The sequence below is a fragment of the Notolabrus celidotus genome, chromosome 4 (assembly GCF_009762535.1).
Source record: "Notolabrus celidotus isolate fNotCel1 chromosome 4, fNotCel1.pri, whole genome shotgun sequence".
NCBI classification, from domain to species: Eukaryota; Metazoa; Chordata; class Actinopteri; order Labriformes; family Labridae; genus Notolabrus; species Notolabrus celidotus.
Genome location: NC_048275.1, coordinates 8,896,308 through 8,921,401, shown reverse-complemented (window position 1 = coordinate 8,921,401; position 25,094 = coordinate 8,896,308). Strand labels below are relative to the sequence as shown.

General features: G+C 40.1%; 1 protein-coding gene across 1 annotated transcript in view; it reads left to right on the top strand.

Moving 5' to 3' along the window:
* prim2 (DNA primase subunit 2) overlaps window positions 1-24,287 on the top strand; it is a 49,861-nt gene extending 25,574 nt beyond the window's left edge. The window contains exons 11-14 of the mRNA XM_034682525.1: window positions 17,243-17,369; window positions 17,564-17,646; window positions 20,739-20,807; window positions 23,920-24,287. Of these exons, the coding sequence (XP_034538416.1) occupies window positions 17,243-17,369; window positions 17,564-17,646; window positions 20,739-20,807; window positions 23,920-24,147 (507 nt within the window). The 3' untranslated portion in view covers window positions 24,148-24,287. The remainder of the gene's footprint in view (window positions 1-17,242; window positions 17,370-17,563; window positions 17,647-20,738; window positions 20,808-23,919) is intronic.
* Window positions 24,288-25,094: the final 807 nt, after the last annotated feature.

Genomic DNA, 25,094 nt, shown 5'->3' with positions numbered 1-25,094 from the left:
CTCAGTTATATTCAGAGAAAAAAAAGTCAAAATTCACTGACAAGGAAAAGGTCAGCTTTCAATTTATATAAAAGGTTTCATTTCTGATACAAAAAGTCAAAATACACCTAGGAGAAGAAAAACAAAATGCTGTAGTTCATTGCTGTTTTGAACAGAGTCTAAAAGGCTGTTGACGGAAACACTGATTTGTCAGAAAATAAGAAATGACAGAAGGTTTTTTTTTCCCTAAAAGGTCATGTAGACCAGGGGTTCCCAAACCATTCAGCCCACAACCCCCAAAATATAGGTGCTGAAGACTTGCAGGCAGAAGACTTGCAACCCCCCACTGTTCCCTCAAAGTTATCTAATGTGGCTTCATTTAGCTGGTCTGCAGAAAATTAGCTTACCTACATGAGCATGAGGCTGTGTTTCCTGTGCTATTAAGAATTAACCCACTGCTACTCATGCTTTTGATAATTCACTGTTCACTGACCCTAACGTTAGGAGTCATCTGGCATAAAGAAAGGCAGAAAACTCATTACGTTTTCTATTTTCAAGGTTTTATTTCAAGTTCAGCTACTATTTTTTGTCTATTTTACTATTTTTTTACTCCCCAGGGGGTCCCGACCCACACTTTGGGAACCCCTGATCTAGAGGGCCCTTATTTGCCTCAAGTTTACTAGAAGGCCATCTAAAGGACAATTTTTACATGTAAACCACAAGTAAGGCATCCATAGAGGACTTTTTACAATAAGTTCATTAGAAGGGCATCTAGAGGGCACTTTTTTTTTTTTACATGTTAACAACTGGAAATACATCTACAAGAACTTTTGTAATGTTTTATCTGCTACAGTTGAATCCAAGAGGGCACTTTAGCTGGGTTATTTTTAAATTAAGTTCATTAGAAGGGCATTTAGAGGGCACTTTTTACAAGTAAACCACAAGTAAGGCATCCAGAGGGCACTTTCTCACATGTTATCTACTGGAAAGACGTCTACAAGAACTTTTGTTATGTTTTATCTGCTACAGTTGAATCCAAGAGGGCACTTTAGTGGGTTATATTTAAATTAAATTCATTAAAAGGGCATCTAGAGGGCACTTTTTACACTTAAACCACAAGTAAGGCATCCAGAGGGCACTTTTTCACATGTTATCTACTGGAAAGACGTCTACAAGAACTTTTGTAATGTCTTATCTGCTACAGTTGAATCCAAGAGGGCACTTCAGCAAGTTTAATTTAAAATTAAGGTAATTAAAAGGGCATCTAGAGGGCACTTTTTACAAGTAAACCACAAGTAAGGCATCCAGAGGGCACTTTTTCACATGTTATCTCCTGGAAAGATGTCTAGAAGAACTTTTGTTATGTTTTATCTGCTACAGTTGAATCCAAGAGGGCACTTTAGCTGGGTTATTTTTAAATTAAGTTCATGAAAAGGATATTTAGAGGGCACTTTTTACATGTAAACCTCAAGTAAGGCATCCAGAGGGCACTTTTTTTTTTACATTTTATCCACTGGAGGTTCATCCAGAGGGAACAGTTTTTTTGGGGGGGGGGTTTCAGACTTTAGTTTCTTGTTTTGTAGCAAATATTTTACAAACAATACTGAGCATATAGGACAGACAGTCATCATCATGAGTGAGTAAAAATGCTTGACATGATATACCACAGTAAGGGACAGAGAGGAGAACAACAAACAAACAAACAAACAAACAAAAAGTGGGGTGGCTAGCTGTGTTATTCAACAGCATGCATGTTCAGTTCTTAAGTGTCTGAGAATTTCTTTAAAATCCTTAAGGTCCTGTCAGTTCAAGGTTGTCCACAGGAGGCACAAATAAGGCATTTTCCACAGTAGAACATATGAAAAAATATAGACATCAGAGGGCACTGTTTTAAATGTTATTTACTGAAAAGGCGTCTACAAGAACAACTTTTGTATTACTTTATCTACTACAGTTCAATCCAAGGGGGCACTTCATCTGGGTTATTTTCAGAGGAGCAGTTGACCCCCATTTTTACTGGTATTGTGTTACATTCAAAATTCTTCTTCATTTGTAACAGCTGTACTGGGAACGATTTGTTTAGTTCATCCACTTTGATAATTGTAAAGATAAGAGTTATGTATACTTGTATTAATTAAGCAGGGTAGCTGATTTGATGGACAGGTGGGCAGATGCTGTTTACTAGGCAGCAAGGCGATGGCCTCAACATCTTTGCCTGCGTCTTATTTACCTGTAGTTAGTTGGAGTCAGCATTTCCAATATGGCGACCGCCCTCTTTTGGCTTCATAACGCCTCTTCAGGAACCAATAGGTGATGTCTTTAAAGCTATTTCCATGTTTTATACACTCAAAAGACACAAGAGACTTATTATTTTCTAACTTCTTATATCATATCATACGTTTAGCTCTATCAAATGTATATTATTCATAAATGTTTGCTTTAAATCTTTAATGTCTTTAAAGCTTTTTTTCTGAATCCTTTACAACCTGATGAAATATCCAAATATCCATCCTTATCTATCCTTGAACATTGTCTAACAGAACCATAGGACGACCGTCTGACTGCCTCTGCCTCTTCAGAGCTCTTTGTAACACTTTACAAGGTGGTTTCATTGCTGGTTCAAAGGTATATTGATCAAGTTAACTGGTATCATTACTTTCTTTCAGAGCTGCGATGAGGTTAATGAAGACCTAAGTGGTTGTGAATTCAGTTATTGTGTCTCTCATTAAAAGACAGAGAAGCAGCAAAGACACTTCTATGCTTCTTCTATGAAGAGAATGAGTGATACTAACAACAGGAGACAAAACATGATGGAAAAATCATCACTTCTGTTTTTTTTTTAACAGCATTTATTTGACGATTCTGTCATGAAGTCTATTGTTAACCATTGACATCAGCAGCTGCAGCCTTGGAGAGCTTCAGCTACGTTGTTGTGAGATGTGTGACTCAGCTTGGTGTGAGCACACGGTTTAAACTCTGGCCCTAAAAGTGTCGATGTGTGTCCCAGTCGTAGAGGTGTGGAGAAAATAACCTTCTGTTCAGTTGATAATTGCTTTGGTTGTACTGGTTTGCTTTTAAGGATGAGACTTCACTGGACACACTTAAAGTGTTGAAATGTTTCTGAATGCTTCGTCTGAGCTGGCACATCTCTGAGGTGAGACGTGAGTCACCGTGGATTCTCTGTGGTTTCGAAGGCTTTGTCTACGCGGGGCTGTGGAGACTCTCCGCTGATGTATCACATCTTTTATGAGATATACGAGAGAGCTTGTGAAGCATAAAAAGGAGGTTTCTGTTGGAGGGAATGTCTTTAGAGGAAAATAAATAAACATTTAAACCACATTGGTTAAAATGTGTGAGAAGGATTTCTTGATTTTGAGCAGAGCTGAACTTACAAGTTGCTTAGGAACCTTTTTTTAAGTTTTTAAAGTTGTGTTTTTGAGCATTTTTGCCTTTATTGACAGGACAGCTGAAGAGAGTGTGGGGGAAATCTGAAAAGGAAAGGCTCAAACTACAACGGTTTGTCTTTGAGCTTTATTCCGGCCTTCAGTGAGCTTTCCAACTGGTCAGCTGGCAGAGTGATCTAACAAGCGAGACAAGGTCTCCTCAACTGACCCACAGTGAAGATTCAACATGTTACTTATTCTCTTCAGAGTATAAGATTACCGCATCATTAAACACATTCAAAGAGCTGTGAGATAAGTAACATTTGTGACTTCTCACCCCCCTGGTCTGCTCCTCAGGCATGCAAACACATAACAATATGCAAATAACAGAAGGTCTGGTATGTGTGAGTGTGTCTAACTTCTAATCAACACAAGAATAACATTCTATCATGTCTGTTTTTTTCCCATCGCAAGAGACAGGAAATGTGGGGAGTAGAGAGTGGGGGAAGACATGCAGTATATGGTCGACCGGTCGGGAGTTGAACCAGCGCCTCGATTAGGAGCTTTTTTGATAATCAATTAAATCCTTTCAACATTTTTTTTAATTTTTTTAAGCTTTATTTTGGGGGTCTTGACACCTTTATTTATAGAGGAGAGGACAGTGGATAGTGTAGGAAACTGGAAGAGTGGGGGAATGGCATGCAGGAAAGCGGTCACAGGCTGGATTCAAACCAAGCGGCAACCTCCGGTCTAAAAATATGAGTCAATGCGGAAGTGTTAAAAGCTGCAGTTCATCGAGGATCCGCTTGAGGCTGGCTCCGGAAGTACCGGAAGTCACATACACATGAATGGGGAAAAGACGATCTTTGCAGCGTTAATAAACATGTTTACAGCCTGGTACAAAAGATGAGTGTAGTCTGAATAGCTAATTTCTCGATGTCCTCTCACTGTGAGGGGGGTGAATTTTTTTCTAATTCGGCAATTTCGAAGATATTGAGATTACCAGTCTTCCAATGAGACGCACAGCTGCCTGTGGGAACACTGCAGCTGGTGGCTAGGAGGCTCAAAGCCCGCCTCTTTACGTCACACTGGCTCGACAGAAGCAATATGGCTGCCGCAGCCGATTGGTCTCAAAACAGCTCTTCAGAAACAGATGGGTGACGTCACGGATACTACGTCCATATTTTTTACAGTCTATGATTCAAACCTGGGCTGCCGGCCATATGGGTGCTTAACTTAGTCCACGCCCCCTTTCAACTATATATATATATTTATTTATTTTTAAAGTTATGTTTTTGGGCATTTTGGGCTGGCAAGACAATTTAAGAGGAACAGCTGAGAAAAGGGTTAAAGAGAAACTACTAAAAGCAATTAAAACAATAAAACAATTAAAATGAGTAAAACAAATAAAACAATGAGTGAATAAAAGAAAACCATGAATAGATGTGATATTAAAAATAAATGTAAACAATATTACAAGTAGGCCTTTCGATAAAAGTATGTCAGGACAGCGGATAGTGTAGGAAACTTGTAGAGTGGGGGAATGACATGCAGGAAAGAGGCCACATGTAGGGCTGGGCGATAATTCGATAAGGATAATTATCGTGATATAATTTTTCTCAATATAACTATAACAAACGTTCAATAAAATTCGATATACCCCCCAACCACTAGAAAGGGAGGCGCTAATGAGCCTTAAACACTAGTTGCCACCCAACATTAGACAGAGTAAGAAGACGGCATTGAACAGCCAATCATGTCGCAGGGTGAGAGGTAGGCGGGGCTTCAAGACCTTCCAGCGGAATGTAAACACAGCTGAAACAGACCAAAGAATTTGCCTTTGAATTTAAATGAAATAATGATTTAATCTTTATCATGATGAATATCGGTATCGACTGATGTGAAAGATTTTTCATGATAACATTATTTTCAATATCTCCCAGCTCTAGCCCCAGCCTGGATTCAAACCTGGGCTGCTGGCTGTAGGATGCTTAAATAAGTCCACGCCCCCTTTCAACTATTTTTAACAAGACTTTTTTGATTCTAAAGATCATTTTCTGAGGTCACACACTGTTTCCCACCTTTTTTTAATACTTTGCTTCAGTTTTTTATGGCGTCTAAAATTGTGTTTCTTAACTTACTATGCAAAGTGAAAGCCTGAGAAGTCCTACCTCCTGACACATTCTTGTATCACAGCTTAACACATCCATTGATTCATTTCTGATCTCACATCGGTAGAGGTGAAGGTGAGTAAACACTCTGCAGCACGGGAACTGTGAGGGAGTTCTGGGCTGTGATTGTCAGTGTTTTTTCTTCCTCTTGTTTTTGGCTGGTGGTTTGTCTTGGTTAGATCACATGGCTGGCATCATGAAACTTCAGGTAGTTGAACTCTTTCCGACTGTGGACACATCTTGCATCAGCCAGAAAAAAAGTGTCCGGGCATGTCGAGGGAATATCTGAAGTCTCAGTTTTCCTTCCTGCCGGTGTCACACGTTCAGCAGCGAAGAGAAGACTTCAAAGGGCTGCTACTTGACTTTGATGCAAAGATACACTCAGAATCCTTCATGTTTTCAGCTGCTCAATCAAATCTGATACTTTGTCGGACACTTGACATTTTTCTGTGTGGAAAAGAAAAAAACCCTTCATATAAAACGTGACAGCACTTCTCTCTGTAGGTGTAACTTGTGTAGCAAAGATTTTCACAGTTTTCAGTCACACTTATTTGTCACCTGGTCCTTCTTTTTACCCGTCTTTGCTTTTTGACAAATTCAATTTCTGATGGATGAAGTGATTTCTTTGAATTTGAATTCAGCAGGTTTTTAAAAAATATATATTTTTTTTGAATCAATTTCTAAAATGTTAAAAAATAATGTGACTTACCAACTCCTTTTTATTGTTGTAAAAATGTGTAGGGGAGAACAGGGTTGGTTGTCATGGGTTGGTTGGCACACTCCTTATAACTCGCCACCAGGGGGCACTGTCTCTCAAATTGGGGTATGGACATTTCCAGCATTAGGATCAGAGCTCACCTACATAGGCTGTTTCCAAAATCGCCTACTATACTAGCAGTACGTACTGATATGTCCAAAATTCAGTATGTAGTAAGTAGTATGTGAACAAGAGCAAAATCTGCAGTATGCCAAAACTCCCCGGATGTCTACTGATTCAGGAAAATATCTCAGTATGCATCGGACCAGTCTGCCTCGCGTACTGTTTCCCACAATGCACAGCGCTCGTTCGGCTTTTTCTTCTTCCTCATTTTTTGACGGGAGGAAATCCGTTTTTGGGTGCTGTGAAAGTTATCAAATTACATATAAACCACTTCCTAACTTTTTAAATCATAAATGGATGCTAAATAAGCATTTTATTTATCGGCTTCGCCGTTGTTTACTTCAGCTTTCCGAAACCGGAAATCCAGCAAAGTCTGGCTCAGCATGCTGCATGACAGATCGGACAGAACAGTCATACTACATACTAAATTCAAACGCAGTATGTAGTAGGCAATACCTACTGCCTACTACATTAGTAAGTAGTATGTAGCAGGCTGTTTCAGAAACAGCCATAATCTTCTCTGGAGTAAGACAGCTGAACTTGAGGTGAGAGGACTTTTTGTGTTTTTCATGTCAAATTGTAAATATTCAGCTCCTCAGTATTTTTCTTCTAGGCTTTTAAACGATGGGTTTATAACAAAACAAGTGTTACCCTTACAAAGTGTGAGGGGAAAGCTGTAGTTTAGATTTGTATTAGCTAGCTAACTAGTTGTTAGATGGTTGTTAGCCTTGATGCTGGCAAAAAAATCCCAGTTGGGGTTGGTCGTCACATTCTCTTTGGGGTTGGTTGTCACATGTAACAACCAACCCCTATGTTGGCAAAAATCATGCATGGTGAAATTAGTTGGAGTGTGCAGACCCTACATTTGCCATCACTGTAACTCAGACAGTGACTGCATGTAGCCTAGTTGAGTAGGCCATTATTGTTTGGCCTATTTGTTTTGTTCTTTATGTTGTTATATAGGCTGGCCTAAAGATGTGCTTCCTGTTCATGGTCCTTGCTCATTTTATGTTAAAATGCATTAAGTTATACAGGCCTATCACTTATCAGTGCATTTAAACTTTCAAAATTAGGTCTGCCTTCTTGCCTTTTTTAAAAGATTTTTCCCATTAAAACCCCATGATGGGGTTGGTTGTCACAATGTGTCTTTGATAGTTAATTGCCTCTTTGTTACAATGAGTTGGAAAATGAGAGGGATACACATTTCAAGCCAACACCTTAAGCTTCAATTACTGTAGGAATGACTATTGAAAGATGTTTTGATGATGAGCAATCATCAAAACAGTAAAAAGTGTGACACCCAACCCCGTTCTCCCCTACCTCCTGAATGAAAGGAAAATAACTTTTAACAATGAGATCCAAATATGTCACATTTTGGGCAGTTACATCCGTCCTCTCAGTGACACCTGTTACAGCATCTCTTAAGACCCATAAAGCCGCCTCCCCCTCTCTTCCGCCTTCAGTCCCTCCTCTGCTAATATCTGTTATTGGGCCTGAGTAATGGCCTCGTGGCAGATACAGCACACTGAACTCATGTTACAGCCCACTTTAGTGCTCCATTTTCTAAAGGTGGCTTTCCTCTCATTCACCAGCTCCCTGAGAAAGTGTGATGGGCTGTGCACAAAAACCCAGCATTTGTTCCACAGCAGAGGCTGCAGAGTGGTGCTGCTGACCACATCGTAGCTCTCACAATGATGTATGTGTTAAGTCAGAGACTGCACTTTGTGGCAGGCTGAACAAAGGCTGCTCATTAGTATGCGACAGGCACCGTGAAAAAGATGGGAGGCAGCGATGCCGAAAGGAAGGCCTGGAGGAAGAGGCAATGTAATATTAGACTAGAGGGAGAGGGAAAATTGATGAAATCAACTTGATCTGTCCATTTTTCTTTCCACGGAAGTCGGCCGATTCATTTTGCTGTGTGTCTATTTGTAGCACAGTTGAGTGTTTTGTAAGGCCTTGGGGGGAGGACTGCTTTTGAACTGCTTGTTTTACAGATGTTAACTTCAGGTTAATTAATTTCCACTAACTGACACCATTTCTCACGTTATGCTTTGGTTTCCTCTGGGCCTTTATCCAACAGTGGAGCAGATTCATCAGATGACACTTCACATTAGCTGCTCTAAAGTCAGGTTATAAATGAACACTGATGTTTTATATTTGTATCAACACTTGTTGTTCTAGCCTCAGGTCTGTCTTTGCTAACAAACAAAGCCTTTTTCATTGTGGTGTACGGGTCTGCAGGTTTTCTCAGGGAGAGATAAGGGAGTTCTATCATCCCTTTTTTTTTATATGATTTGTCTTTTATTTGAGTTTTTTTTACAATAACAATTACACATATACACACACATACACACAAGAGTGACAATCAAATACATCTAAACAGTTATGGTATAGCAATATATACAGAAATATACATGGCTTTGCAGGATGATAGGAAAAAAGAAGTATCATTCCTGTGTTTGTACATTCTGGTATATCTGGATGTACATGACAAAACAGCACAAAGAAGATACAAAACAAAACAAAAAAACAAGAGCAAAACTACAACCCACAAACACAGACACAGAAGCATGACTAAAACAACACTAGAATAATTAAACACAAAACAAACAAACATGTAATTGTAGTTCAGTTTGAATTAGAGTACTACGCAGCCACAGAGTCTCAGAGTGACAGTTTTTAATGTCAGCCTTACCATCTGGAACCCGATGGCACTACAATCAGCACCTATCTATGAAGTCATGGCAGCATCCCCACTTCTGGTGACACTGCTCTGCCCTGTTTGTCAACCTGAAGAACAGTCTCTCTAGAGCCGCTAGGTTCTTCTATCATCCTTTTTAAAGGTGACATATCATGCAAAATTGACTTTTTAATGGTTCTCTACCTGAAATATGTGTCCCTGGCATGTCTACAAACCCCCCGAGAATGAAAAAAATCCATTCTGCCCCTGTTCTGATTTCTCCACCTTTCTGTAAATGTGTGTGAAACGAGCCGTTTCAGACTTCAGTGTTTTTGTTACGTAACAACAATATCCGGTCTGTCACGGAGTCAGAGCTCGGAGCTTGTTCAGCCCATAGACTGTATAAAATAATACTGAATCCCCCCCTCCGTTTTTCATTACCTGCACACATGTGTGCTGACAAGGAGCTTAGGAGGGAGGCATGCTAGTTGCAGGCTGTCTTAATAAACACAAAGGTCGTTTTTGTGATGGAATTCAGCAACAAACTGGACACTGGACACAGAAGACTCAGGAGACTCGGACGGCTTACGTTGAAATAGTTTATGTAGAACTTGATCAAGGAGAAATAACATAACAGTACACAGGCAGGAGAGTGCAGTGCAATGCCAAGTCAGTTCTGCCAGACAAAACCCTTGGCATGGTATTTATTCCCTCTGAAGACGACACTAAAGTTAGATAACCATGTTTGGACAATAGGAACACAACAAGTGGGAAGAAGACCTGTGCTCTAGTTCTGGAGACAGTAAGTCGGCCATAACACATAGATAAAGACAGGAGCAGGGGGAGAGACCTTGACTACTACCCTGACACTATCTCGCCCGTCACAGATGACATAGGAAATAAGTTACTCTAAACATGACATTTAGACTGAAAGAATACAATAGTTAAACATTCTTAGATACATATATATAAGACTATGAAAATTCCACGACAGTTTTTACTCCCCACGTCTGCAGATTTGAAGATCTAGTGGATGATTTTTATTTATCATGGATAAGTGCTAGCGCTAGTTAGCATAGCCACATAGCTACATGTTCGTAGCTGTGTACCAAGACACACGTCGACATACTGATAAATAAAACAACAAGAAACACTAAATCTGTGACCAATCGTTCAGAAAGGTCCTACTACAGGTGCCTCTCCGTCAGGATCAGATTCTGGATCAGATTCAGAGGGTTGAAGTAACGTGATCTCTGAGCAGCCGTGTATATTCAGCCAACATGTAAACATTAGATCAACGTGCTGGACAGCCGAGGCACATCCACTTCCTGAGGGGGCGTGGTCAGAGGGAAAGTGTTCTGAGGAGGACTGAAGAAGAAGGCTTTTCAGGCATGCCAAAATCTGATTTCAAAGTGTTTTTTTGAGCATAAACTTTAAAGACATGTTTTGGGGACCTTTTAAGGTCCATGAAGTACAAGACATCAGCCATAAACCAGATAGGAAAGTTGTTTTTGAATTTAGTGTGACTGAAAAAGAAATGTACAAATCTGTGTGTGCTCCAGCCTCCTTTACAGGTTGTTTTCAGGATAGTGCAATTCTTTTGACAACTTTAGTTAATGATCCCAAAATCCTATAAGATAATGAATATTTGCTCAAACAGTATCCAACATGAATTGTTTTTAAAAAGGTGATTCTAAGGAATAATATTACCAGTGTTAAATACTTGGTTCTGATTGGTCAACACCTCATAACAACACTTATTAGTTCTGAAAAGTAAGAGCAGCAGCAGAGACATTAGAGTCTGGTATATATTCATATCGTCCATTATTTCACCTCTTCCTGTTGTTATTGTGACAAAAACATTACTGTCCAATAGCATTAATACACACTGAGGATTTTTATGATATCTCAGTTTATTTTAAGAGCATAAAAACTCAAGATTCATGGCTAATGGCTGACCGGTCACTAGCAGAGAAGTGAAGACGAGAGGAGGAAAACTAGGTTGGCAGCTGATTAGCTTAACTGCAGCCAGGACAGACACAAATGTTAGCCACCCTCAACAATAACAAGCATAGGATTACAAAACCCTGTTTCAATTTTGACCTATAAAGGCCACTTATGTGCAAACATAAGTACATGAAGACAAACATATCAAGGCTCTGCCAGTGAGCAGTTTGTGACTGAGGGGATAGAAGGATAGGTGCTGCAGGACCATTTCAGAATCTCCAGCAGTGCCTTCATTTCTGCCTATTATAAGCTTTGAAGCCAAAGGACCACCTCCCCTGGTGCTGACACATTGCACTAGTGCAGCCAAGGCATGCGCAGGTGTGACCTTTCTTCCCAAGGATGACGCCGGTAGTCTCGAGCCCTGATGGACACACGGCCAAAGTTATCAATAACAGATGTTTGTTATTGATGCATATGCTGGCTGAATGGTGTTTATGAACTGCAGTTAAAACTGAAGCTGCTGAAGGTAATCAGAGATAAACTACTGACATAGTTTCTGCAGAAGAGTGTTCTGAAACTTTCCAACTCCAAACTAGTTGATCACAATTTCATAATCTCATCAAAATGAATACATTATCATTTACAGGTATTCATTTTCAGTGACATCAGAGATGACTACAGTCTTTAATCCTAGTAAGTATGACAGTAAGCCAGTAGAATGACGCAGCTAGACTGTAGCAGCTAAAGGAAATCAGCCGTCATTCATTTCAGATTTTACACCTCCTAGTTCCTCTCCTTTTTGTCATTATAAAACATCTCACCTTATAAAGGAAGATATTAACATTTTATGATGATGATGATGATGATGATGATAAGCTCTCTTACTGTGTTTGACTCACGTTGCATCTTCAGGGTTTGCAGCCTGCCCCCCCTCCCTGAAGTGATTCTGCAGATCATACTCGTCTCCATCGACTTCAACTTTAAAATTCAGTTTGAGCGTTCGCTGGAAAGTGACCTTTTGAAAAACGGCCCATTTTTTCCCCCTTCCTGCAACATCAGACTTCTGAACTTGGTTGCTCTTGCAGTCATTTTATAGTCCTCAACCTTTTATTGTTTTTAGCTTCTTAAAAAGGCCTGCAGTGCAGATTAAACAGGGAAGTATTTTAAATGGTGTTATATTCAGGAGAAATCAGAGCTACAGGCAAATCAGTCACTGTGGACCGAGCCTAAGAAGCTGTGCCAAGTTTACACACAAGCACGCACACACACGTACATAATCCCTTTGATTGTGTCCTATTTCTCTTTTTCCATTGCCGCAGGTTTTTGTGAATGTGTCCTCGAGTGTGGGGGGATGTGACAGCGATGCAGCCCCATGAGCGGCGATGTGCTCTAAAAGATCTGTAGCTCTGCTCCTTTAATGCATTTATGTGCTTGTGTTTGGAATCTCTGCTCTGATATTGCTGTGATTCCCTCAGTTTGGAGGTCAGCTGTATTTTGGGGGATATCCAGGATTATCTGAAATGAAGGTTGAAGTTTAAAACACTGTTTGAAACTAAGAGAAACACTGAAAATGTGATTTAAGGGAGATCAGTGTGAGGAAAGAAAATGGGATATTACAAGCTGCTGTATCAACATGTACAGATGAGCAGGGTAATCTCTTTGCTGCTTCCAAGGACAAGTGTCGTGCTTTTAGGAAGTGGGAAGACAAAATCATTCAATGCACTGAATGTGAAACTACATTTGAGTCTCACTTTTGAATGTGAAGCTACAGAGCTGTTTCACTTTTTCCCTTTAAGTTCTTGAATCTGTAACTTTGCCAAAGAAAACCTCAGACTCATCTGAAAGGAGTGAAAATGTAATATCATTTCCTAGTCTTTTGTATCACTTTTTCTTAGACCACATAGGATTTTTTTACATCCCAATTATTTCACATAATACATATTAAACACACTCTAGCGCCAGTGGAGTTCCAAGATTAGTTTTAACAGAGAAGGGGGGTCTTAAATCAGGAAATTGCCTCTTGAATCCTTAGAAGCTCTACATAATTAATATTTGATTTACTGTACTTAAAGAAGATTTGATGGCTTTTTAAATTGCCACTGCAGCTTGTCACATTAGTGAGTTCAGGGGGTTTTATTGCAACATTAATGTGTTATGATGGGTGCAGTCGTGGTGATTGTGTTCTGCCACAGCCGAAGAACACTGTGTATTTTACTGTTTGATTCTTAGAGGCAGGGTCCTTGTAACTCATCTTTTATGGTTGCACATAAGCAAAAAGGGGTTCACTGTGAAGATTGTGGAGAATGACCTCCATTAAAACCATGAAGGATTTTTGGGGGTTTAAACCAGAGACGGGGCAGGAGAGGGTGTGAGGGTTTAAGGATGTCTGTCACTCCTATGTTTATTGATATGGTCTTCTTTTGGCCTCAGCCTTGATGTTTTGCCTTTTGGAGCTCAGATTATTCAGATATTTTCTGATTGTTGAAAAAGTATCTTGCTTAATTTGATAGGAATCAAACCTTCCAGCCGTGTGGTCGTAGAAAATCTTAACAAGAGCTGAGAGGGTCAGAGAGTGGATCAAGAGCAAGAGATCAGAAAGCTGACACATTAAGTTTTATTTGGAAACCTTTGGCTGCAAACATCAATCACTATCAAGATTAATATTTCAGGCTATAAAATGTCAGACAAATGTTCAGTAACCTTTAACCAAAGGTGATGTCCTTAACTTTCCTGCTTTGTGTGCTCAGCACGTCACAGCCTGATGTTACCAAGTGAATGAACAATTAAACAAGAAAAAAAGAAACCATATTGATCCTTCACTGGAGGAAAAGATCTTGCTCTACTGAAAAAATGTCCTTATATTTAGAACATTTTATTACTTACTCTTGTATGCCAAAGCACTTAACTGTAGCTAGTAGTTGGAGCTTTGTGCTTTTACTGCTTTTGATACATTGACTGTACATAAAAAAGGATAGGGCCAGTCCACCTTCCACCCATGGTACAAAAGTGATGCCAAAATACCCCCTGCAATGAGTATTGACCTCCTGCCCTCTTTGTTAAAGGTGACATATCACGCTTTTTTCATCAATATATATTGGTCTAAGAGGTCCCCAAAACATGTCTTTAAAGTTTATGCTCAAAAAAACACTTTGAAATCAGATTTTGGCATGCCTGAAGAACCCTCTTCTTCAGCAGTCCTCAGAACACTCTGTTTTCTCTCTGACCACGCCCCCTCAGGAAGTGGATGTGCCTCGGCTCTCCAGCACGTTGATCTAATGTTTACATGTTGGCTGAATATACACGGCTGTTAGCAGACCACGCTACTTCAACCCTCTGAATCTGAGCCTGACGGAGAGGCGCCTGTAGCAGGACCTTTCTGAAGGATTGGTCACAGATTTTGTGTTTCTTGTTGTTTTATTCATCAGTATGTCGACATGTGTCTTGGTACAAAGCTACAAACATGTAGCTATGTGGCTATGCTAACTAGCGCTAGCACTTATCCATGATAAATAAAAATCATCCACTAGATCTTCAAATCTGCAGAAGTGGGGAGTGAAACCGATCTCTGCCAGAAAGGCAGCAGGACCTTTCTGAAGGACATGTCACAGATTTAGTGTTTCTTGTTGTTTTATTTGTCAGTATGTCGACGTGTGTCTTGATACACAGCTACAGCTATGACATGTAGCTATGTGGCTATGCTAACTAGCGCTAGCACTTGTCCATGATAAATAAAAATCATCCACTAGATCTTCAAATCTGCAGACGTGGGGAGTAAAACCGACCTCTGCCAGAAAGGCAGCAGGACCTGTCTTAACGATTGGTCACAGATTTAGTGTTTCTTGTTGTTTTATTTGTCAGTATGTCGACGTGTGTCTTGGTACACAGCTACATCTTAAGCTACGACATGTAGCTATGTTCACTAGCGCTAGCACTTTTCCATGACAAATGAAAATCCACCAGATCTTCAAATCTGCAGACGTGGGGAGTAAAACCGACCTTTGTGTTTATGAAGGCAGCCTACAACTAGCATGCCTCCCTCCTAAGCTCCTTGTTACCACACATTTGAGCAGGTAATGAAACATGGAGGGGGGATTCAGTATTATTTTATACAGTCTATGGGCTGAACAAGCTCCGAGCTCTGACTCCGTGACAGACCGGATATTGTTGTTACGCAACAAAAACACGGAAGTCTGAAACAGCTCGTTTCAGCACACATTTACAGAAAGGTGGAGAAATCAGAACAGGGGCAGAATGGATTTTTTTCATTCTCGGGGGGTTTGTAGACAGGGACACATATTTCAGGTAGAGAACCATTAAAAAGTCGATTTTGCATGATATGTCACCTTTAACTGAAACATCTTATTACTGATGAAATTATAAAGATCCTTCCAGTGAGTTGGGTGTCAAGTGACTTATTAAAACTACACCTCTGTAAAATGAGCGCATTTGACATAAATCAGCGTGATCAGCAATACAGGGGTGTGAAGGTACAGAAAACATGTTGTTTTGGTTTCTGTTTTCAGTACAGCTAGAGAAACAAACTCAACACACACAATGTATTTTCCTTTATTAGGAACTTTAAGAACTTTTGCACGTTGTCTTAAGTGAAGCATTGACAGTTCAGGCTTGTAGGCCTGCTCAGATTTATTTTTGTAAGATTTAAAATTAAACTTAATTAAAAAAATGAATGTAAGAAAAAATTAGAATGAAAAAACAGAAATATGCTGGGTCCAAAATTAGCCCTGCTAAGCGACACATAACAGGAAAATATAAATATTGACTTGTTATGTGGCAAATTTGTACTGAAACAATCCCCTTATTAAAAGCAACAATGCTGAGTAAAAAAATAAATAAATGCATACTGGGTTAAGCTCAAGCCTTTCACTTTCCTGCTTCTCTGCTGTCTGCATGTCGGAGCTTCACAGGGTCAAGCTGACACACACGAACATGCACACACACAGGAACGCCAGCTACCATGCACCACTGTTTACTACACTGACATTAGCTACTCCGCTGAAACTGGGTTTTGGGATCAAGACTTTATGACAGGGACACTTACTAAAGGCCCATTTCAGTTCTGGTTCTATGACCCACTAAGAGGCTTCATATATTTTTTTGTCTTTCTGAGAGCTGACCCGAGCGAGCGCAATCTCTACTCTTTTGTTTTCATGTCCCATCGGATTCAGATTCAGATTCAGAGAACTTTATTGATCCCAGAAGGGCAATTTTGTTTGCAGACCACCAACTAGCTGTTAACATGGAGGAGGCATGGTTTATGACTTATGCTACAGCCAGTCAGTAGAGGGAACTCTAATCTTGTGGCCTCGCTTTTTGGGAGCTTCCATGTCATCCACTTTTTTTATACAATGAATGGTTTGAGGCTTTTCAGAGTTTCTCTCATCTTCTTTTGAAAACGAATATATTCTCCTCCAACCTTGGAGGATTTTTAGCAGTGAATTAGATGAAATCTGCAAAGAAGCTCTGAGGGGCAGTGTGTCTTTTAGAACTGCTGGCAACTGAGAGACATCTGAATGTGATTAGTGACCTCTTCTTTTCATTGGTTAATTGAAAATAGTAACTGTAGCTGGCAATTATGTAGTGGAGGGAAATGTTTAGTCATTTTCTCTGAATGTTGTGCTGCAGAAGTATGAAGGGTTAGTAAACTATCATATAAGTAAGGGTAAAGGTGCCTGATCAAATTCACTTTTTCTCCCTGTCTGCACAGAAAGAGTCAACGCTCTATACAAGCTCATATTACAGCCGACTTTACAAGCCTCTCTCCATTCAAACAGCTTGAAATATTGAAGTGCCACAATTTTAAGAATGAACATTGGTGCAGAGTTATGAATACGCTTACACCATATTCAGAGGTCCTTTATTTATTTATGAAAAAACTTGGTCTTCATTCTGTGATAAAGTGCTCCTCAGGACAAGGGGCAGCAGTAATGAGGGGGAAGATGTCCAGGTTACACTATCCATAATTCAGCTCTGTTGAGTGTGGCGACACGTCTACAGCAGGTTCTCTCTAATAGCTCTATATTTCATAGAGGAAAACACCCTGTCAAAACTGACATGATGTATGACAACGTCTCTTTTCACCCCAACCTTGTCCCTCTTATACTCTCATCCTCACTAATGCCTTCTCCTCCTCTCACCCTCTCACCCTCTCTCTCTCTCTCTCTCTCTCTCTCTCTCTCTGTAGTTTGACAAACAATATGCCTACAGCGTCCGCCACATGTTTGGCAAAGAAGGCAAGCGTACAGACTACACCCCCTACAGTTGCATGAAGGTGATTTTATCAAACGCTCCAAGCCAAGGCGACCATCATGGTAAGTTAACAGCTGACTGGAGAAAACATTACCCATGTGATGACTCACTGTTTGTTATTGTCAGGCTTCAGAGAGCCGGCAGAGGGACAGTGTGGATATTGTGATTCTTAAAATATCTACACATAGTTCCAAATATTTAAATTATGAATCTTTATATTGATTTCTTTAACCTCATTTCTATTTGGTTTTCACAGGATGTCCATTCCGTCACAGTGACCCCGAACTGTTGAAGCAGAAGCTTCAGGTCTACAAGGTGTCTCCCAGTGGAGTCGCTCAGGTGGGTGGTGGCCTGCTTTTTAAGTGCCTGTAGAAATCCCAAACAGGTTCACACCTTAACCTGTAAATGCAATCTACTTAATACTTGAGTCTGAAGCATCAGAGAGTAAGAACTTGATACTGTAGAGGAGTTATGAACACCAGTCTGTGACTGACCTCTGGAGAAGTATGAGCATTCAAATATGAAAGAGTTCATGAGCTGACTTTAAGATAAGATAAGATAAGATAGTCCTTTATTCGTCCCACAAAGGAGAAATTTAAAGTGTTGCAGCAGCAAGTAGATAGTGCAAAACAGTATAAAGTAAACAAGAGCATATAAAATAGCAATTATTAAAAAGTTATTAGCAATTAAAATTAAATAAGTCAAAATAAGCATTAACCTTGTCAGACTGATTACAAACCAACAAGAACAGCAGCCATGAGGCTGATCTGTGATGCTGCACTTAAAGCTCCAGTGAGAAACTTTCAGTTTGTGTTGACTTTGGCGCCCCCTGTGGACGAAATGGTCTTTGTTGATTTTGTCCTGTACATAAAAAACATCTCCTCCTGCTCTCTTTTAGGAGTCACATGAATCGTTCATCAAGATTATTTTATTTTGAATAAATGAAAAGGGCTGTATCAGCAGCTTGCAGTTAAACACGTGGTCTGACACCTACCTGCTACCAGTGGTTCCAGACATTCAAAATAACCACATATAAATAGTCAGCTCTAATGTTTCTGGGCTTGTCTGCTTTTTTAGGTCATAGTCAATATTAGGGATGTCAACAATTAATTGGGTATCGATTAATTGACTGTTAAGAACTTACTCAAACACATTTTTTCATTTTGATTTCCTATCTCATGGAACAAACATCATGTGGTCTCATGTTTGGTTCAGCTATCAGGGAGGCGTTTTAAGTTTAAAGCATGTTTCGATGTGAATCAGCTGACTGAAGGTGAGATGCTCAGCTGGGGGCTGCGGCTGAGTGACAGGCCTCCACGAGCGCTATTTTTCCTCCACCGCCAGACTGATTATGACCCGGTTTAACTCCTGGCTGACACCTGACCATGTTCGCATGCTTAGTTTTCTCATTAAAAACGAGTAGACAGAAAACTTGACACTGTGAGTCTGAAATATGTTTCTGTTCAGTCCCCTTGTTTCGGTAAATCCACATGTTGAAGTCTGAGCCTTCACTTTTATGACCGTATGTCCGCAGAGATTATGAGCCTGCTCCACACGTTGATATTCAGCGTGTTTAGCATTTTGAACACCTCAATACGATCCATAGCTATTTAATACTGTCAATTATATACATGGTGTCGTGAAGGACAATTTGATTCAGGGGAAAAAAACGCATTTGGCATTGGGTTTGACATTGAAAACATTTACGTTTTGTTTTTTTTATTAATTGATAATTGTCGTTAACATTTCCAAAGATCAATCACGGAAAATACTTGAAATTTACATCCCTAGTCAATATCAATTTCAGTCTTTTTCCTAATAATTAAAAACTCCCCACTGGAGCTTTAAATGTCTTATCAGCTGATGTTAATGTCAAGAGGTTAAAGTGCTTCTTCTTAACATCTGTGTGGTTCATTATAGAAGACTGTGTGTTTGCACAAATTCAAAAGATTGCTCTTTGTTGTTTTACGTAGTCATCCATTATATCTCCCCGCAACAGTAGCACACTTCAGAACAATCTAACAAAATATGGTTCAAATAAACTCAAGGTACTTGTGATCTAATGAAGGATAAGCGCTCAGTGAAGAAACTTATTATCCCTTTACTCCCTCGGTTTAATATTAACACTCAGTTAATAAGTTACATAATTGATTGCATGGCCTTGTGTGTCCCCCACGACCCAAGCATGAAGATAGATGAGGACAGATGGGCAGCGTGAACCGGTTCATCACCGGGGTTAGTGTCACTTCCTTTCACTGGTGTTTAGTCAACGTAGGCCCACGACCCCTTGAGAAGGCTTAACAGTTAGCTCTGGCGTCCCAAAACTGACCCCCCTCCAGGCTAGCTCTCATCTCCCATCATATCCACACAACACAACAGACACAAGAAACAAGGAAAATAAAGTCTTTAGAGAGATGTTAGAAAGAAGATGGGGAAGGTAGAGCGAGGGCGAGAGCTCACCCCCTCTGGGTCAGGCTGGATGCTCTACCTCCCCTTGCTCCCTCACTTTAAAGATTGTTTTGATCTCCTTTAAACCTACCTGAGTCATGCTCACAAATGGCACAGAAGCACTCATATCACATCAGTGAGCTGTCGGCTTCTTTTGCATAAAGAATGAAAAAAACTGAGATAAAGCTCACAGCACAGCAACTTTTCCTCCCTTTCATTGTCATTCTTCTGTGAGCATTTTAGCAAATGTCCCTGGTATTTAATCACACGAAATAAAAAAGACTGCAATATCTGGCAGAAAGTAAAACCGCTCATCACTGCAGCCTCCAGTTTTCAGCGTGCTTATGGCAGTGACATGCTGGAGGCAGCCTTCAGGGATATGAGGAATAATGAAGGAGCCAAATGCAGGCACACTGAGTTCCTTATAGTGACTGCTGAAGACCCTGGATTTATATATGTCAGGGGGTCAGACACCCTCAGCTTGCCGCCATGCAGACACTACAAGAATGTAAGAACACTGATGTGACCCAACTAAATCCAGAGCTTTCAAATATCTGCTCACATCCTCACTTTTAAACCACACAGAGAAGGGAAAAGAAAAACCCTGAACTGAGATTTACCACAAGACTTCAAGGTGTAATCATTGCCAGCGGTTGTTCTACAAAGCGTTGACTCAGGGCATAAATATTCAAATAAGTCCAAATAAGCCTGTGATCTGTTTTCATTACTTTTGCAAAGATCTTGTGAAGGATGAAGTCAGAGCCTGTCATCATGATTAATGAGGAATGTTTGTGAAGGTAGAAGACGGCAAGCCGATTAAAACAAGCTGCAGCAACACCAAATGTTGTCAATATCTTCTGTGAATGTAATCTGTCAGTATCTGATGTGTATCCACGTGTGCTGCAAGAAAAAACACTCAAATCCAAGCTAGCTGGTGCCCTGAAACTTATCTCTTTCTCCCACTCTTGTCACCTTTTCTGCAGATCCTGGAGCTGGTAAAAGGAATGCACTATCAGCTGGCCTGCCAGAAGTACTTTGAGCTGACACACAATGTAAGCTCAGGTTTAATTTGAAGCGGGGGGTAACTGGGGCTACTTGTGTCAGACCTGTGTGAGAGGGCATCAGCACCTTGTTCCTTTTTGTCTCCTGTGGATGCTGATTATATTAAAGCTGTTTTCGTTTGGGTGCTTGAGTCATCATCCCTTCCAGTCACACTCATGCTCCTGTTTGTAGAGCCAGGCAGTGACTGAAACAAGTAATGGTCTTTAGCTCTGTTTGCTTTCAACATTAAAGGCACGGCATCCCGCTGAGTTTGGCACACAGTTTATATATTGGATCGCTTCATCTAAATTCAAGGACTTATTTCACAGTATTAAAGCAACGTGACTCACAAAACACTCGAACCAGCAGAGGGTTACTACTTTGACTGTTTAAAAAGCACCCAAGTGCTCTTACCCCCCAGTTCAACAGCGAACTGAACAGGTCATCATTCAATTAACAGCTTTTAACGTGTGTTTTTTTGAGGTGATTGAAGCTGTAGAGTAAGCACAGAAATCCTGACTTAATGGCCCTGATGGGCTTCTTTTACTGTGATAAGAGCACTAGATGGCACTTAAAGGCTATTAATTCAACTTCACGTCTGTACACTGAGTGTAAAGCTTGAACAAGGTACTTAGCTAAGCTTAGCTTATAGGATCTTAGCACAACACAGCTTAGTGTAAAGACAGGGACACAGGCTCGCATTATCAAAGTCAAAACTTTCTCCACCCAACGAGCTCATCTGAAGGTCCCAGATTAATTCATTGTTTCACACAAACAAGTATAACTAGGGATGTGCGTGTCAAGATGACTACACGATAAAACATGGTCACCTTCACTAATCAGCACAGAATCACTTGTCAATCAAACAAATTATTGATACCTTTTTTTTATTGTAAGCATGAATGCCAGTCATGCATCGCGTCTTAACTGTCGCGCAGCCACCTGCCACTAGAGGGGACTGTAGCTACAGTTAATGCCTGCTGCCATGATGCTTTATTGCCCTACTACCCAGATGTAAACAAGCACAGGTGACAGATTGTATCTCATAGAAAAGCGCAGTTTGGAAGCACTTTGATCGAGTAAGCTGAGATAAATATAAGCCATCATGTTAAACTGGTATATGACCAGTGATGGGTAACCAGCAAAGGCACCACATGCTGGTGGTGCTAGCTCTGCTAAAGTTAGCTACACTCTGCAACCTTTTTTTTTTTCTGAAAATATATTTATTGCTTTTATAAACATAGACAATAAAAAAATCACCCCAAAAAAAGCAAAAACAAAAATAAAAGCTCACCCCCACCCCCCTCCCAAAAGTAAAAATAAAAAAGTGAAAAACAACAACAGAAAAGAGCACGTCTGTTGCAATAGCAGACTTGATCACATTAAAACCTTATCTTAAGCAGTTCTTATTAGGAAAAAAAAAACAAAAACGTGAAAAAACAAAGACATATTCGCAGCAGGACTGTGCAGTTATGACACAGAATATTAATCTTTGCCACGAAGAAAGTTTAGCAAAGGGTCCCAAATCTTATTGAACACACTTCCCCTTTCTTCTTTGTGGAATCTCAGTCTCTCAATATTCAGAGTGTTCGCCATTTCTCCCAGCCACAGATCAAAGGTGGGCACAAAGTCCTGCAACCTTTTTTTTCTGCAGACTCTGGGATCCCAGGTTTAGCCGTATTAATTCATTCATACTCAACCCTGACATTTTTCTGGGTGTTATCTAACCTTTAGACTAGTGTTACGGACTTCCCCGAGTAGAGGTATGAATGCAAACTTAAAACCCTAACATGAACAGTGATATCAAACAAGAACAAAGGGGGTGACTGGTTCTCAGTAAGGGAAACTGAAAAAGGATCAGCTCACCTGCGCGCTGGTCCGCGGGGATATACTGGTTGGTGTGGGGTGTGTGGTGCGAGCCCAAACCTCTTCAAGGAGTTCATTAGTTTTTTTTGGTTGGTTGGGCAAGTTTAATAGCGTTGTTGGTTCTTCAAGGGTTTTCGGTTCGTCTCTCTGGTTGAGTCTCCTGTTGATCTGTTGGCGTCCTCTTTGCTTCCCAGCTACGGCCCATCACCTCAATCAGGTGACGTCATACAAACAAGACCAAGCCCCTTTCATGGGTGGCACCTCAGGCACAGGATGCGTTTAACATTGTCGAACAAAACCTGTTATAATGAAACCCAATTCCAATTTCCCAAATGAGAACCAGTCAACACAAAATAAAGAAAAGAAAAGAAGAGGAGGTTTAAGGTACCCCTTTGTCCTAACACTAGTTAGCTGGATTTCAAATTTACATTAAAACGGCAAGGACATTATTTACTTCAGAGCGGCCCTAGTTTTAATTTTTTTTTTTTAAACAGAGCTAATTGCTCCTAATTGCCTGTGTTTAACATAAAAACATAAATTTGCAATCAGTTTTTCATCTTGCCAAGTTAAAATGCAGATAATCATCTTTCACAAAATGTTGTACTGTCCCTTTAACCTACGGAAGAGGATTAGGGCCACTGAAAAAAAAAAAAAAAAAAATGGTAAAAAAAATTTTTTAAATTATTATTCTGAGAAAAAAGTCAGAATTCTGACTTTTTTCTCAGAATAATAAAAAAAAAAATTTTTTGACCCTTTTTTTTTTTTTTTTTCAGTGGCCCTAATCCTCTTCCTTACTTTAACTCCTTTACTTTGCTGAATTAATATATAATTGCAATGCGGAATCTAAGCACGTAAAAGCAAATGCAAAAGAAAGGATATTTGTTTTCATGGTAACAGAAGACAGGGATAGGTAAAACTCTATTTCCCTTTCATATGAAATGTTTTGAAAGTATCAGTCACCACTCTTATTGTTTGAGAACTATGAGAAGGGTCACAGAGGGAACATTGTCTGTTAAGATGATTCATGGCTTTTACTCATCCTGAGCGATTTGGACATTTTATGTCCTGAAATGACATTTCATTTTTCCTCTGAGCTCTGATGAAGTCGTTAGAAGACTCTGACCACGGCCATAAGAGCCTGCCCTCCTCATTATTGTAAATGAAGTTATTTGTTAATGAATCGGTAAAACCCTGCTAATGAAGCTTTGCCAAAGTGAAAGCTGACAAAGCATTTCTTGTTTCTCTTTTTTTGAGCAGATTGAGGACAGCAATTTCTCTCTCAACCACCCCAACCAATACTTCATCGAGAGCCAGAAAGCTTTGAACGGAGGCAGAGAAATAAAGCGAGAAACGGAGACACCACAAAGGTCGCAGGACAAATCTGCCGCCAAAGGATCCGGTGCAGCCCAAGAGGTAACAGAAAAAGCCTCCCAGGGTTTGGCTGAGATGACAGAGGACCTGGACGCTTTCTTTCAAGATGCCTGATTCATTTTCTGCTTTTATACCTGGAGATAGTGTTTGTCTTTTTCATGAGGGTTTAGGGTGCAAACTCTGACTAATGTTGAGTCTTTAAAGTCACTGTATCTGACATGATGTGTAATAAACTTTCATATTTGTAATATTAACTTTTTTGTGTGTTTTTATTCAACAAAGATGACTTTGACATAAAGCACAAGGACACTAAAATATAACCTTTTTTATTTTTTTTTCTGATTTCTGTCAATAGTAGAGGTTGTGGTGGAACAGTGGTAAAACTGCTTAACAGCAAGGTTCCTGATTTGAATCCCTGGCTGATCAGGGACCAATCTATGTGGAGTTTGTAAATGCTCTCCAGGTACTCCAGCTTCCTCCCACTGTCCCACAAAAACATGCTCATTGAGTGAAATAGTGACTCTAAATTGCCTGAAGTTGAGAGCGTGTGTGTGTGTGTGGTTATTTTGAGCTACATGTCAGCCATGTGATCTGTCCAGGTGTACCCTGCCTTTCAGCAGTGATGGCTGGGATTGACTCCGGCCCTCTACTACCCTGAACGGGACAAACAGTAAAGATGATGGAAGTACAAAATAGTGAGCAGGTAAAAGTTGTGACTAGTTTTTTTGGCACCGGTGGCCTAGCGGTATAAGCATGCTCCATGTACAGAGGTGGTTCGATTCCCGACCTCGACCATTTGCTGCATATCTTCCCCCACTCTCCACTCCCCACATTTCCTGTCTCTCTTCAGCTGACCTACCAATAAAGTTGGAAATGCCTCAAATTATACCTTTAAAAAAGAAAAAAAAAAAAAAAGTTGACTAGTTTCAACCCAAAATCAAAAAATCTAATTTTTAAGTTGAGTAATTTTCTGAAAAGAATTTAAGATCAATTACTTGAAAAGTATAAATGCTGTCATGTTGAGTCCACAAGGAATGAAATGACCCACTGTTTGAAAGTAT